The sequence below is a fragment of the Corythoichthys intestinalis genome, chromosome 7, assembly GCF_030265065.1.
Source record: "Corythoichthys intestinalis isolate RoL2023-P3 chromosome 7, ASM3026506v1, whole genome shotgun sequence".
Lineage (NCBI taxonomy): Eukaryota > Metazoa > Chordata > Actinopteri > Syngnathiformes > Syngnathidae > Corythoichthys > Corythoichthys intestinalis.
In genome coordinates this window covers 32,033,291-32,048,565 of record NC_080401.1, presented here as the reverse complement: position 1 = coordinate 32,048,565, position 15,275 = coordinate 32,033,291, and the positions used below count along the sequence as shown (strand labels likewise).

The window sequence follows — 15,275 nt, the reverse complement described above, 5'->3', positions numbered from 1 at the left end:
AATCACACGAGAGTCTGAGAGTAGCGGGTATTTAAAGATAATAATACCACAACCATTTGGCCTTCAGACCCCGCTTGTTGGTTATCTTTCAGAAAGAAAGAAAAAGAAAGAAGGAAAGTCCGCTGCCTAACATTCATTCTTGGACGCACAGATTAATCCTCTAACAGGTGGCCACCCTCAGCTCGAAATGCGCTCCTTACACCTATTCTCGTTTCCAGCATACGCAGCGCGCATGACGTAGGACAATAAAAGGAACTAACTGGTTGCTATGGGAACAAATGCATACCCACGGAATTGTTCTAACAGGAGTATTAAATTTACTAATAAAATCTTTTAGGATTATTTTAGAATAGATGCATGTTATATTTTTCTTATAGCGTATTCGACAAGGAATACGATAGCCCCTTTAATAGACTTTTTGGGAAAAATCCCCGTTTCTTTAAATCGTCTCATGAATAATGACATGGCCTGTAAAAGTCAATGCAAATTCACTCGGCAACAACTCTCTCCAGGTTACACCTCATGAAAAGTCTCGTTCGAAAGTGTGTACAGTGCATAAATTTTAACACTTAAATCGTGCTGGTTGGAAGCGATAAGAGAATCGTTAGATAAATTGCCAAACGATTCCATGGAATCGGATCACTCGGAACCTTTAACAACCAGTTCTCGATTCCCATACCTACTTAATAACCCACACCGGAGATGAACCCTTTTCCTGCTTAGTTTGTGGTCGATGACAAAAAAGTTTTAACGCATTTTACAAATGCCTTATGAAAAGGTTTAAAGATCTAATTTTCTCAAGTTAAAGCACCACGGAGAAATTAATAAATTTATTGCATATTATTTTGAAAATTGACCGGAACCAACGTACTGTCACATGTGTGACTTCCGATCTGCCCGATCCTACCTAGTTCGATTGACGCAGGAGGGTTACATCTCACAACAAATAATAAACTCTGCCGTTCGTTTCGGGTGCAACGCGTTTAACTGATTCTGGGACACGTCTGTAATGCAGCCACTCTGGAAATGGTGTGCACTCGCTGCTTGACTTTAACGTCCAGGTTTCACTGCGTTGACGAGGTGGCAACGCTTATGCCACCCTATATTTATCAACTGTAATCCCGGAAATACCCGTGCATTTCCGGGATTACAGTTGATAAATATAAAAACATCCCAATCATAGGGGATTTACATGTTGACGCTCCAAGAATATGACACATTTCATGTTTGCATATACATTGGGGAGAACAAGTATTTGATACACTGCCAATGGTTTTTCCCATTGGCAGTATCAAATACTGTACATGGTTCCGTCTCCATTCAAACGATGTCTGAATTCCGCGTGAAAACGATGTAGTATTTATACCAGGCCCTAGGGGGCAGTGCCGTTTTACAAGGTGAAAGCCAATGATGCACTCCCTTGACAACAACCTCCTCAGCCCGGAAGACAACATTGCCACCCACTCGAGGCAATGGCGTCCACGCGTTTTTTTTCATTTGCTTCAAAAGGCACAAAAACGTTAAAATACATTTAAATTAAAACATATCATAAAAACAGTAAATTAAAGCAGACATTCCGCCATTTTTGCCGTTTTGAATGTTTAGTATCAGCGGCTGCGTATGCCCAAAGTGATGTGTGCGAGTGCTGACGTCATCGGAGCGAGAGCGTTCCATTCATATGGTAGCAGAGTAAGCCCCGCAATCGAATCGTTCCGCTTTGAAGGCCAAAATCAAAAGTTTGCGTCTAAAAAAATAAAATAAAAAAGTACAAATTTAAAAATTAAAAAAAAAAATTAAAAGGTTGCGTCTTCCCTTTCCGTTATCGCGAGGCAAGGTCATTCCGCAACACAATCACTGCATCAGCGTCACCATGTAAACGACCCCATTGACATACAGATACTGAACTGAAATGATCTTTTGGGGTTTAAGATTCAAACAATTATTAGTCAATTTTGTCTTATTAGGGTTGACACAATTGTCTCACTAGACTGGAATAAGTCCATTATGAAGTACAGTGTTTACTCATTGAGATGTCGGTGAACAAATATTAGTCATCAACATTGTAGCATTCACTATTTGAAGCAGCCTGGTGCGTCGCTTTAAATTTTAGACTCACACTGCCCCCTGTGGGATATCCATGTAACAGTTTTAGTACCTTTGCTTCAGGTTTACCTTTGAGCAGCTGCTCTCCACAGACGCGATGGGAGTGGTTCTGCGGCGAGGGTGGCAATGAGCCTGACGGGGGGGCGGATTCGGGAGACTGGGGGTGAAGCAGCGGTAACAGGGTACTGCGGTAATGCCAGCTGGAGTAGTTGGAAAAGTTGGAGCCGATGAGACGATCCGTGAACTCCAACTCCTTTTTCACAGGGACTGTGGATTTCTTCACCACGATACGGCGGTAATCCCAGCAGTGAACTGGCGGAAAGGGCAAAATATGGTTGTAATGTTTCTAGTTGTATTTATATATTTTGCGGAAATGGAAAAAAAAAAGTCAAAATCTCGGCAATCATTTCTTTAAATAGCAACACTCACAGTTGCGGTCATCCAGGCTGAGGCAGCGGTCACACAGGTTCAACTCACGGCCCCAGTCCATTTGAGGCGCCCGTTCCGAAACCCAGCTTCTGTGGTGCCAGCTGCCGTATGACTTTGGGTTGACTTTCAGGCAAGACTCCAGAAAAGACAGCTCGGCCTGGTACATCTTTTGTACTTCACTCTCATCTCTGCAAGTACACATTGATAAAACCTGTTAAATTACCTCTGGGACTTACACACACAATAAATCTGATATTCAAAACAGGATTTGGGGCATACTTGACAGTCTCCTGGTGCATAAGGATCTCTCTTCTGTAATTCCAAAGTGTTGCAAAGTCAGGGTTTGACGATAGCAGCTGCTGGGTCAAGTTGAGAGCTTCATCATCACAAATTCCGTCCTTCCTCTATCAAGACAAATTTTCAAGTACAGTGAACCCCCTATTTATAACATGGTATACAACATAGAGCAACCCGCAATAGATGAAATGCATTATTCAGGAATAAAATAACCATATCATATCATTGCATAATTTTTCTGTAAAACACAGTTTTATGTACAGTGTATCACAAAAATGAGTACACCCCTCGCATTTCTGCAGATATTTAAGTATATGTTTTCATGGGACAACACTGACAAAATGACACTTTGACACAATGAAAAGTAGTCTGTGTGCGGCTTATATAATTGAGTTAATTTATTTCCCCCTCAAAATAACACAAAATATAGCCATTAATATCTAAACCCCTGGCAACAAAAGTGAGTACATCCCTATGAAAAAACATAAATCCGTAAATGTCCAAATTGAGTACTGCTTGTCATTTTCCCTCCAAAATGTAATGTGACTCGTTACAGGAGTGCTGTCAGCATTGCTGCAGAGATTGAAGAGGTGGGGGTCAGCCTGTTAGTGCTCAGACAATACGTCGCACTCTACATCAAATTGGTGTGCATGGCTGTCACCCCAGGAGGAAGCCACTTCTGAAGACGGTACACAAGAAAGCCCGCCCGTCTCATCAGACCATAGGACATGGTTCCAGTAATCCATGTGCTTTGCTGACATGTCTTCAGCAAACTGTTTGTGTACAGTCTTCAGAAGAGTCTTCCTCCTGGGGTGACAGCCATACACACCAATTTGATGTAGAGTGTGGATTATGGTCTGAGCACTAACAGGCTGACCCTCACCTCTTCAATCTCTGCAGCAATGCTGACAGCACTCCTGTAACAGTCACATGACATTTTGGAGGGAAAATGACAAGCAGTACTCAATTTGGACATTTTGGGATGTACGTTTTTTTGATAGGGGTGTACGCACTTTTGTTGCCAGGGGTTTAGATATTCATGGCTATATTTTGAGGGGAAAATAAATTAACTCTATTATATAAGCTGCATGCAGAACACTTTTCATTGTGTCAAAATGTCATTTTGTCAGTGTTGTCCCATGAAAAGATATACTTGAATATCTGCAGAAATGCGAGGGGTGTACTCACTTTTGTGATACACTGTACAATCAGACTTTTTACACTATCATGTCAGTACTTGTGTTTTCAATACTGTTCCAAGCGGTTTCTTGACTTTAGAAAGTGAAACATCTTAAAAGCTTTTTGAAATTCAATATCTTGCTTGGCCTATTGTTTGCTTGTATTTGCGAATAAACAATTCAGATATGGGCGCCAGATGGTGGCAGTAAACTCAAATCACTGCACTACAAACAGCAGTTTGCAGATAAATGAATAATTCTCAAAAAATGAGTCTTTAACTGTTGGGTGCCACACACTGTTGAAGTTTACTGTCCAATAGGGCTGAAGCTATCGATTATTGTAGTAGTCGATTAATCCATCAACTATTTATTTGGAATAATCAAGTAATCGGATTAGGAACATTAAATGCGTTGCAGAATAAATTTTTGGGGATGTAAAACAAAGGCTTGCAGTGATTGCACTTTCAAAAGAGCAATAGATGCGAATACAAAATAAAATTCCCAAGTGTTTCTTCAAACTATGCAGAATTGCACTTTTATTGAAAAATAAATAAAAAGCTTTGCCTCTAAAAAAAAATAAACGAGGATCTACGTACCACAAAAGAACAATTGGCTAACTTGCACAGCTAAAATCCGCTAGCTTAAATGCTATTAAATGCTTCTTTTTTTAAAGCTCTTAACAAATGGTTCAAACACATATTCCCATAAAAATGGCTAAATACACCTATGAACTAAATTAGGAATGCATAAAATTTAAAAAAATAAAAAATAAAAAAACATATTTGAGCACATACAAAAAATTACCTTGTGTTGGTCCTAACAGGGAGCAGCTGGATTCATCCATGTTAAATGAGATGTATCATATTTTCTGTTGCCACTAGAGGGCAGTTTATCCACCCAAAACAATAAACCTAAACACAAACACCTTCAAAACAATCGGTATTCTTTGCAGCACAACGAAAAAAACTAAGGAAATTTTAAAAAAATAAGAGCGTGACATTGTAGCGCTTTATTAGTTCTCATTGACATGATATATTTTTTGCTCCATCTGTTCAGTTTCAATGAATTTCCATTTATTTCAATGGGGAAAGATAGTGACATTTGAGTGTTGTAAGCATGAGCAAGGCCAGGCAAGCAAATACAACATTTATAATGAAAAACTGTAAACCACATTAAAACAAATTGCTATTGCCTGCAGATTTCTTCCATATATCTGGGATTTATATGAAAGAGAATGAGGTTTTTTTTCCCCTCGCAGAAAACAGCTATTAAGTGGGAATGCTGTGTTATATAATAATTATTCTAATAAAATTGTTTTTTTTTTTTTTTTTTAGTCATTACAAGTACCTTGGAAAAACAGGCGTCTCGCGCTGCCGTGTATATTTTGAGTTTCTTCTCTCTTTCCTTTCTTTTCTCCTCCTCTTGCTGGGCGGTGGACTTTATCTTGACTCGACCGTGCTGTGATCAGTCAGTCAAAAAGATAGGAAAGGGTGAGTCACAATCACTCATTTTAATGGGAATTACTTTAAAAACAAAGGGCCTCCACACTTCATATACAAATGTATAAGGTTAACATCGATGAAATTTGGATATTGACAAAGTGATGCATCACTTACCATCGTTTACAATTTATGGAGGAGACTTTCCTCAATATCTGTACACAATTCCATAAAAGGAGAAATATTTAAGGTTAGACATGCTTATCATCAACAACCTACATATAAATATATAGATAGCATTCAAAGAGAATTAAAACTTGAGCTATGTTGTCATGAGAATGAATGGAAAATTGAGTAAGCTAAATAATTAGCTCCATACCCAGTAAACAGCAGGCAGCTCATTCACAAAAATAACAGTACACTTCGATTAAAAACAGAACGCTTTTTCCGTGGAGCAGAAAAACGCGAGACGCCGTGTTACGTAAGCCGGACAAACGCGCACAATTTCTTTACCTTGTGGTGTTGTTAATATTTTAAAACGACTGTCATGACAGTCATCTGCGTTGTATTGGCTTACTTCCGGCTCATACAAATGACGACACTGAGCGCCTTCCGTCGGGTTTTGTCGCCCTCTAGCTGAAGAAAATGATCGTTGCAACAAATTCATTCATTTTACCGTCCTTTATTATCCATTGATTCTTAATACTGTACGATAGTAAGACATTTATTATGGTTTCTTTTGTAAGTGAAGTTTCCCAATACTTCAGAATCTACAAGTTCATGCTTACACTTACTGCAATTAAGAAGCATTGTTTATAATCAGACTAAGTATATTGTTGCATTTTGTTATTATAGAACTGGCATATTGAGGAATTCTGAATAACTTGTGACATGAAACCATATAGCTTAAAAAATAATAATAATGACTGGAACATTCTGGCTGTAGGAAGGCATTTTTTTAATAGGAACGAGGAAACATTTGACAGTAAACTGGTTTTTGAGAGTCAGGCCCTACCTATAACAGTAAACGTCTGTAAACCAGTCACACAAGTCCAACTGTGGAGGCCTATTAAAGCCTGCCAGTAGTCTCCATTTGCAAATGAGAAAACACACTATGGATTCCAACTCGCTTTATTCATATAGTCTTCACAACAACCACAGCTGTACCAAAGCGCTTTACAGAACAGACGACAACAATAAAATAAAACAACCATCACTAACCAAGTAAATAAATTCATAAATTCCATAAATTCTCTTGAAATCACAAAATATCCATTCCTACATTGTCTTTGTTGTATTGTATTGCGTTGTTATTTCTAATAAAGAAGACAGTTGAGATCAATTGATATTCAGGCCTGGGAACAGTCTAAAAACGACTGTGTCATGGGAAAGGAAGTACGTCTCTTGCATGTCTCGATAAAATTCATCAAAACTTTATAAAGCAATTTTTTTGCACGAAAATGCAACACAACATGCTGTACATAATAAAACAACGGTTTAAAAACAAAACAAGTGCTTAATGTAGATACGTTTAGGATATGCATACACCAACACACACGTTAGTACTAAGATTATATAGTCATTACTTGACACATAATTTGTATGCAATAAAGCTATGGTTAACAACCACATTAGGACTTTTTTTACCCATTGTGATTATGATATGATGCCCTGCACCTTGGAACACACCAGTCAACATTGTTTGACGGAATTAAACTTTATTTAACAGTCAACAGAAAAACAGAGTTGAGATGAAAGGGGGAATATCTTAGTGGTTAAAAAGTAAGAAAACGACCACAATCATGGCCTACAGGGGTGACAACACGATCCTAAGCCCAGTTTTAAATGGATAAAACACATTTAAAAATGTTTCGTTCATTCGTATTAACCTAATTATTTCACATTAATTCCCACTGCTGATTTGGTGCATTGGACTATCACATGAGTGGTATCTGTACAGTATTTGCATTTTTCAATAAATTTGGATGTACCATTTCCTCTGTATAGAAACAACAGGCAACAAGGCTTCGAAGCAATGATTTATCACCTCTGAAATTTTGAAATTACCATCTTATTTTTACTTTGATTGGACAACTCCCACAAAATATACATTTACTGTAAATTAATAAATACCATCAAAACGAATGTAAACGTACATACAAATAATTCAAACTCCCAAAGCTTCTCTATCAAGTATTATTCAACTTTATCTTTGTCATTGTCAATTTATTACCTTTGTTGTTTTCATTAAAAGTACATTTTTACCAAATGAGATAACTTTATTCACATTGGGCTTTAGCTATAATGGGCAAAAACAGTTTGCTAGAAAAGCTGCTCAGTTTGCTGTCCTATTTTTTGAACAAACCCTTGTATAATTTTGTGAATAATAACTAAATTCTACAAAGTAAAATATTTCTGTATTTAAAAAAAAATAACTAACAGAGTAATTGGTGCGCTGTTGATTCGATGCAGGTCAGTCATCCAGCAAAGGGAGATATTGAGATCTATACCCTGATGACTGTGAAGAATTTAGCGTGAGCATAGAAGCTTGGCTTGTGCTTGTTTCAATCGTAGACAGCCATTCCGCAACTTCATCGATGGTTTGGGTGGATCCACTCACTGCAAACGAAGAAGTGATATTGTTTGAGAGCCTTAAAAGGTGGAAAAGCGCTATACAAGTATAACACCTTGTACCTTGTACCATGTACCATGTACCATGTAAAAGATAGGCATGGATGACATTGTTTTGAATGACACTTTACGAGATTTATCAAAGCAAATTTAAGTTGTTAACTTATAAAACAACAACGGTAAAGCCAAATATTGACTTTGTAACAATTATCATTGCCGCCCGGTTTGTTTTGTAAGATTTGTTTTCTATTATATATAGATATTATTGCTCTAATTGTGCAGAGCAAAATAACAGACAGCAAGAACATTTCATGTGAGAAGTTTTAATTGGGCTAACATAACTTGTCAAGCCAAGTCAAGCTTTCCTTGTTAAACCATTTACTGTAACTTTGACCACACCCAGTTTTGGGACAGTAATTTTCCAAAAGAATTAGTTCATAGTTCAGTTAACAAATTTTAATATTTATTAATGCAGTTTATAGTTCATAATTTAAACTTTTGAGCTAAATTCACCATAAATAGATTAACGAGGTCTTAGCATTTTTCTCAAAAGAAAAAACTGCTTTGGGAGCTATTACCCTAAAAATCCGTAGTTTCGTTTTTGTATACAGTATGTTTGAGTAACCCAGTAGAACTTATAGTATGGAGAAACAGGAGTGCAAAAATTAAATAAATGCATAAATACACAATGAAATAAATGATCAAATATGTAATGTGTAAAAGGCTTCTTTTTCAAAAAGCAGTAATTTATTTATTTCAATATTATGAATTGAATAGATATGAAGTGAATGAAATGATGAAATAAATAATTAAAAATTGAAATAAATAAATAGACACAGGAATAAATAGATATAAATTGAAATAAATGGAAAAGGAATGAATGAATAAATAAATAATGAAATAAATAATTAAATGTTGAGAGGAATAAATAGATTTTGAAATAGAAGCATTTTAAATACACATTTAATAATTTATTTATTGTGTATTTAATTATTTATTTATTTATTTTTGCACTCCTGGACCTCTATATTATATATACATAATAATTTCGTTTTCAATACCTCAGTCAAATCGAAGTTATTCAATACTATTTAAAACATTTTGGAATTTAAAATATATTGTTAGATATAACCGCTAAACAAATCACACGTAAATGCATTACCGGATTTTAAGGGGGGCAGGGGTGCAATCAAAAGTGTCATTGCATGAAAATGACTTTCCTATATACAGTATATAAAAGATGTAAAGCAATAAAACTGCAACAAAAATGAATTCAATGAACAACAAAATACATTTTTATAATGGGTCAAAATTATTTTTCGAACAGATCATGTGACTAGCACATTAGACGGTCATTTGCTTTGCATATTATTAAAAAAATATAAAAAATAAAAAAAAAATAGGGGAGGGCAATTTTATTTTTCTAATTAGTTTTTTCTTTGATTGAAAATATTTTTTTTGATTGAAGAAACTTTTTGGGGATTGAATGATTTGGACACAAATGTCCTACCCATATAATGGCCCGAACACAAAAAGGATTGCTTCAATCAAAGAAAACTTTTTCAATGAAAAATTAAGTGTTCAAATGCAAATTTTTCAATCTCAAATATTTTTTTGCATTGATTTGCAGTGATGTTTCTTTTGGAAAATATTTTTTTTTGAAGGAACTTCTTTTTTGATTGAATAATAAAGACAATAACATCCAAGCCAAAATGTGGCCCAAACACAATTTAACATTATTTCAATCAAAAACGTTGGTTCAATCAAAAAAAAAAAAAAAAAAAGGTTTGTAGGTCTAGGCTTGATCACCTACGTAAAGCTTGTGTTCTGTGGCGCTGCAATGATTGAATAAGAACTACCTAACAAAAACATTCTTTGACGTGGATTACGCCAGATTGATAGCGGTTACTAAAACGCTTATGAAGTAGAAATATACCACGTTAATGTTTGCCCAAAATATGAGCAACTCATGAAAATTTAACTTGTGGTACAACGAAAAGGAAAGCTTCAATGCTACTATTTGAAATAAAAATTGATGTGACACAAGCGTCATTGTTTACGTACAGGAAGGGTTCCCGAAGTCCATGCTGTTCCGCTGACTCAACTGGAAAATGGTCTTATTTAGATCATCAATCTCTTGTTCAATATCTGCCAGGACACATTTCTTCTTGCCCTTCCCCTTGAAACCGGCACCTTAAATGAAGAGCAAACATAAAAACCTTGGAATATTGTGATGACCAATAATGGAATTTAAGAGTATACTCACCCAATGTTCGCGGAGCTGGAACAATCTCATTTATGTCCCCTTGAAGCTTGATGAGTTTCTCCTTGAAGCTTTTACACAGTTCCAGCTCTCGGATTTTGGACCCCTGCTCAATTACATGTTGCAGCACATCTTTGATTTGCCTCTTATGGAACTTTTTATCAATCCTCAGGTGGATGTCATTGATGTCGGGGTGAAAGAGGCGACCCTGGTTCTTTGCTGACATCTCCTCTATCTTAGTAAACAGCTGCTGGTGCTGGCTAACATTGCTTTTTTCTGTGACGTTCAGGTAGTGGTATCTGTTCCTACACTTCTCAATCAACCATTGCAGCAGATGTTCCCTCACAATGTGATCTTCCAGGGATCTGTCTGTGAAGCTTTCCATGTTGGTGAATAAAACAATTGTGTGATCCCATACACTCTCTCCGAAGAGATTGACATGATCTTCCAGCATTTCCTTATTGACGTCGTTGAATGTCATGTCCAAGGAAATCATAATCAGAACAGCGTGGACCCCTTCATGGCTCAGAGTCAGACCTTGGACGATTTCTCTGTCCAGGTTCGAGGTGCATTCTGGCACCTTGTTCCAGCCAGGGGTGTCGACCACTGTGACTCTCCTGCCTGCAACTTGAGCCGTCTGAGCCATACACCCGTGATTTGATTTGGTGTGGAACACCATGCTTTGCAGGATGTAATTTGCTGCAGTTGTCTTTCCTGACAGCTTTTCACCGATAATCAAAATTTGAAGCTCATTTAACTTTTTGGCAAAACCTGTCATGGGAGAAAGAATAAAAGGGCGAAAATTACACAATATTACCATTTTTTTAGCATACCAAATATGTTTTGTTAAGTACCTTTCTCCACTTTGGCAGCCTTGGCTTGACTTCTCTGGAGAACAGCTTCTTCCACTTTTTTTTCTTTCTCCTTCAGGTCCTCAAGCATCTTCCTATTAGGTTTAAAATGTTGCCCTTTGTTCCCTGCCAGAGTCAGCGTGATTTTCTCCAATAGCTCCTTAATCTGACTGCCATCGTCTGCATTCATGTTGTCAATGACATGATACCTGTCACCACATCGCTCCACCAGAGATTGCAGTGCTTTACCCTCGCCTTCAATGTATTCCTCTATATTACGTGACCGCAGGCAGTCTCCTCGGGTGAACACCAAAATCGTGTGTTTCCATACGCCCTTCCCTAGGAGCTCCATATGAGTGGTGGCTGCATTCAAATGATTGCGGTTAAATGAGGCTTCGGCGTCGATCACTAGCAAGAAGACGTGGGGCCCCGGTTGGCACTTGAATAAGCTGTACAGGACCTCGTCTTTAATCATTTCTGGCGTGTCAGATGCAGTGAAGCCTTTCCTCCAGCCTGGCGTGTCTACTATTGTAATCTCCGTACTGCCCACTATGCCATGGAGGGTGTGCGAAAATGTTGTTCTCTCTTCTTCTCCATGCTCTTCGATACCTAAAATGGTTTTACCTAAAGAGGTTTTCCCAACAAAGCGGCTGCCAAGGAGAATCATCTGAAGTTTCTTGATGGGTTCCATTCCTAATTTTGACAGAAAAAAAAACAGATTGTGATTGAGTTGTGCCATGACAAACAACTGTGGTTATAAATAACCATGCTACAGATATGCTAATGAATGAGTTACCATATTTTTTCAGACTATAAATCACACTGTAGTACAAGTCAACAGCCAAAAATGCATAACATGAAAAAATGTATATAAGTCACGCTAGAGTATAAGTAACATTTTGGAGGGAATTGCACTTGACTAGAGACCAAGCATGCATTCCGCATTACAGTAATAACAATTAAAAGGTGAAGAACAGGCTAAAAAGGTGGCTGTTAACACAAACCACAAGTTATTCAGATAACTATAGCCTATACAAAACAACTTGATTATCTAACTCTCAACCTCACTTCAACTCACTACCAAATCCATTTCAGTCTTCATCTTCATTATCACTTCTGAACAACTCCACCAACTCTGGTTGGATGGCACACCTATAGCTCTATCAGTGTGATGAACAAGTTCGAATGACTAAAGACCACCTGATAGAACGCAATGGACCTAAGATTTTATGAGCCGTGCAATACGTCACAATGCATGCATGACCTTACTTCACTCCCATGTGATTGTCATTATATATATTATATAAACCTTTCTCAGAGATCCATTCGTATACATCCTTAGAAATGAGAAGAAATTTTAGTTTGTGTCCTCAACAGCAAAAAGAAGCAGAACAGTCTAAGTCAGGGGTGGGCAATTAATTCCACAAAGGGGCGCGGTGGATGCAGGTTTTTGTTACAACCCATTATGAGAACACCTTTTTTACCAATCTGTTTTCTTACACGTGCAATCAGTTGTTTGCAGTCAGGTGTTTCCTTTTTCTGCTTAAACCTCATTGGTTAAACTGTCTGTCCTGGATCAATTGGAACAAAGACCAGGACCCACTGCAGCCCTCGAGGACCGGTTTTGCCCACCCTTGGTCTAAGTCGAACCTAAATACAGGCTGCAGGCCCAGCCAAACTGTGAAAAAAGTGCAATTTCTAGTCCGGAAAATACGATAAATGTTTATTTGGACATATCAAGCCATAAAAGTAACTACTGCTTACCTGAGACAATTGCTTTCATTTGCCTTCTTGTTTCCAAGGCTTGCCTGTGTCTCTCATAAGCCCTCTTTGCTATCTCTTCTTGCTTCTTCATAATGGTATCAAATGCGTGCATGTCTAGCCTATAGAAACCGTTATCATTGGCCTCGACCATCTCATCAATCTTCTCTATCAGTTCAGTGACCTGAGTTAAGTTGCTTTTGTCTTTGTTGTTGATCACATGGTACCTGTCCTGACACTTTTCTATTAACCAAGTGAGCGCTTCACCTTCACTCTCAATGTATTGCTCAATGGTCTTTGACCCCAGGAAGTCACCAAAGGTGAACAGCACGATAGTGTGTTGCCACACTCGATCCCCGAGCAACTTCATATAATCTTCCACAGTCATCTTTTGTTCGTAGGAGAATCTGGCATCTATCGGTATGACAAGGAGGAAAGCATGTGGTCCAGGCGGACACTTGGAAGCATTTATTTTAAATTGTTCCTTTTCTCTTTCTGGGATTTCACTGAGAGAGGGAGAGTTCTTCCATCCTGGTGCGTCAACTACCACCAACTCCCTTCCCTCCACTATCTCATGTAGAGCTTCGCTTTGAACTGTTGGAATTCTGCCGCACTCAAATCGCTGCTTTCTCAAAATCGTGTTGGCCGTAGAGCTTTTGCCATCCCTTCGAGCACCAATCATCACCATCCGTCTCTGAGGCATTGCATCTGCAAAGCAAAAACAGTGGCTACAACTTTTTTTTTTTTTTCAGTGTTTCATTAATCTGTTGTGGTCATTATTGGAATGTACATAGATAGAAGAAGACACGGGAGTTTTAAGAAACCACAATACCACAAATATCTAAGGCTTCGGTCAGAGCTGAAATGCTTTTTGAGCACACAATATTCCCTTTCAGATACATACTGCTTTTTTTTTGTGTCAATAGCCTGAAATTCGACTACCGGTACTCTAAAATGACAATCACTCTCTCTGCTTGCTTTCTTATACCCTAATGTACTTAAAAACTGTACATAATTCTCAACAAACAACAGTATGTCCTCTCAACATTGTAAAACACAGGTGTTTAGGTGTCTAAAGAAACAAATGATCCACGTAAAGCGAGGCTGCATTTCCAGTTTTTCTAGTTCAATCAAAAAAATAATAAAATTTTTTTTTAAAAATACAGCCGGTGTGTACTGTCTGTATTTTATCAGCCTGAAATTCGACTACTGTAAAATGACAATCACTCTCTCTGCTTGTTTTCTTATACTCTAATGTACTTAAAAACTGTACATAATTCTCAACAAACAACAGAATGTCCTCTCGAAATTGTATAACACAGGTGCTTAGGTGTCTAAAGAAACAAATGATCCACGTAAAGCGAGGCTGCTTTTCCAGTTTTTCTAGTTCAATCAAAAAAAAAAAAAACAGCTGGTGTGTACTGTCTGTATTTTATCGGAAATCAACAGTTCATTCTTTTCGTTGAGTTCTGGACATACTGGTGTGTTGATGGAATCTGTTTTAATAGTTACAGCCCCCCCCCCCCCCCCCCCCCAAAAAAAAAGGGGAAAAGAGCAAGCAAATATGTGTTTTTTTCTCTTTTTTTAACAGACGGCATGAATAAACATATGCATCTGATTCACAAGGTATTGTTGAACTCACCTTCTCCATCCGCCATTCTGGGTTCAGTTTGTCAGATATCCACGGTGATGAATTTTTCCTGCTGGTTTTCCTCAGTAAAATCAAAGTACCCTGCTAGCTTTGAGACCGAGCTAAACAGTACACCTCTGAAATCACAGCATGCTCATGATTTAGTGGTGATCAAAGAGAGCTAAGAATGTCTACAGGTGTGGCTAAGTTGTGTAACTGGTTTATAGGATGGAATGGAGCCTGAATTTTTTTTCAGTTTCAGGAAAAGAAACACCTTGATTAATTTTAAAGATTAATAGGGATTCACTGTCTTACTTTTCCACATATTAAAGTAAAAATGACATGTCACTGTTACTAGTTTATTGTTATTACCTATGTATATAAAAGCAAATTTGTTGCTCTATATTCATATGTTGTGCCCTAAATTTACTTTTTTAAAATATATTTTCTTTGTTGTATCACTAGAGTGGCTCCAGTGACTCAAATGAGAATTTTTCTGTGCTTCTACCATATTTGGCTGGTGAAAACTATGCTAAAAAGACTGCATAGAATGCATCCTAAATAACTCTGCAATCTTTCTTATAGAGTTCAGTGCTTGATGTTGTCTGTGACATAAACATGCAATCTCAAAGCAGTAGAGAAATAATTACTCTGGTGAAAAAAAGTAACACATATGATTAAGTGATTTTACCA

At 37.5% G+C, this 15,275-nt stretch overlaps 2 protein-coding genes across 4 annotated transcripts in view; both read right to left on the bottom strand.

Annotated features, from left to right (window-relative positions):
• Window positions 1-6,071, bottom strand: part of rabggta (Rab geranylgeranyltransferase subunit alpha) — a 32,261-nt gene extending 26,190 nt beyond the window's left edge. Inside the window, exons 1-6 of one of the 2 annotated variants that reach the window (XM_057840669.1) lie at window positions 5,960-6,071; window positions 5,624-5,661; window positions 5,355-5,465; window positions 2,812-2,936; window positions 2,533-2,720; window positions 2,173-2,415 (exon numbers count right to left, since the gene is read on the bottom strand). In XM_057840669.1, coding sequence (XP_057696652.1) covers window positions 2,173-2,415; window positions 2,533-2,720; window positions 2,812-2,936; window positions 5,355-5,465; window positions 5,624-5,626 — 670 coding nt within the window. In that variant the 5' untranslated portion in view covers window positions 5,627-5,661; window positions 5,960-6,071. Of the gene's footprint in view, window positions 1-2,172; window positions 2,416-2,532; window positions 2,721-2,811; window positions 2,937-5,354; window positions 5,466-5,623; window positions 5,662-5,825 lie in introns of both variants that reach the window. The other variant, XM_057840670.1, reaches the window with a different exon arrangement.
• A 490-nt stretch (window positions 6,072-6,561) lies between these two features.
• Window positions 6,562-14,736, bottom strand: LOC130918712 (uncharacterized). Of its 2 annotated transcripts, XM_057840664.1 has the most exons (7): window positions 14,595-14,736; window positions 12,956-13,660; window positions 11,816-11,884; window positions 11,195-11,740; window positions 10,344-11,111; window positions 10,142-10,270; window positions 6,562-8,065 (listed from the first exon to the last, which is right to left on the bottom strand). In XM_057840664.1, exons 1-7 carry the CDS (start codon window positions 14,608-14,610, stop codon window positions 7,920-7,922), a joined length of 2,379 nt encoding a protein of 792 aa, XP_057696647.1. In that variant the 5' UTR covers window positions 14,611-14,736; the 3' UTR covers window positions 6,562-7,919. The 2 variants fall into 2 exon arrangements, with proteins under 2 accessions (XP_057696647.1, XP_057696646.1); XM_057840663.1 differs by having other exon boundaries at window positions 11,195-11,884.
• Window positions 14,737-15,275: the final 539 nt, after the last annotated feature.

Bases quoted from the DNA above. Each gene is read 5' to 3' on its own strand.
- LOC130918712 (XM_057840663.1), bottom strand. The intron at 10,271-10,343 runs GTGAGTATACTC...TCTTCATTTAAG, and splicing joins TCCAGCTCCGCGAACATTGG to GTGCCGGTTTCAAGGGGAAG. The intron at 8,066-10,141 runs GTACGTAAACAA...CTTCGTTTGCAG, and splicing joins GGACTTCGGGAACCCTTCCT to TGAGTGGATCCACCCAAACC.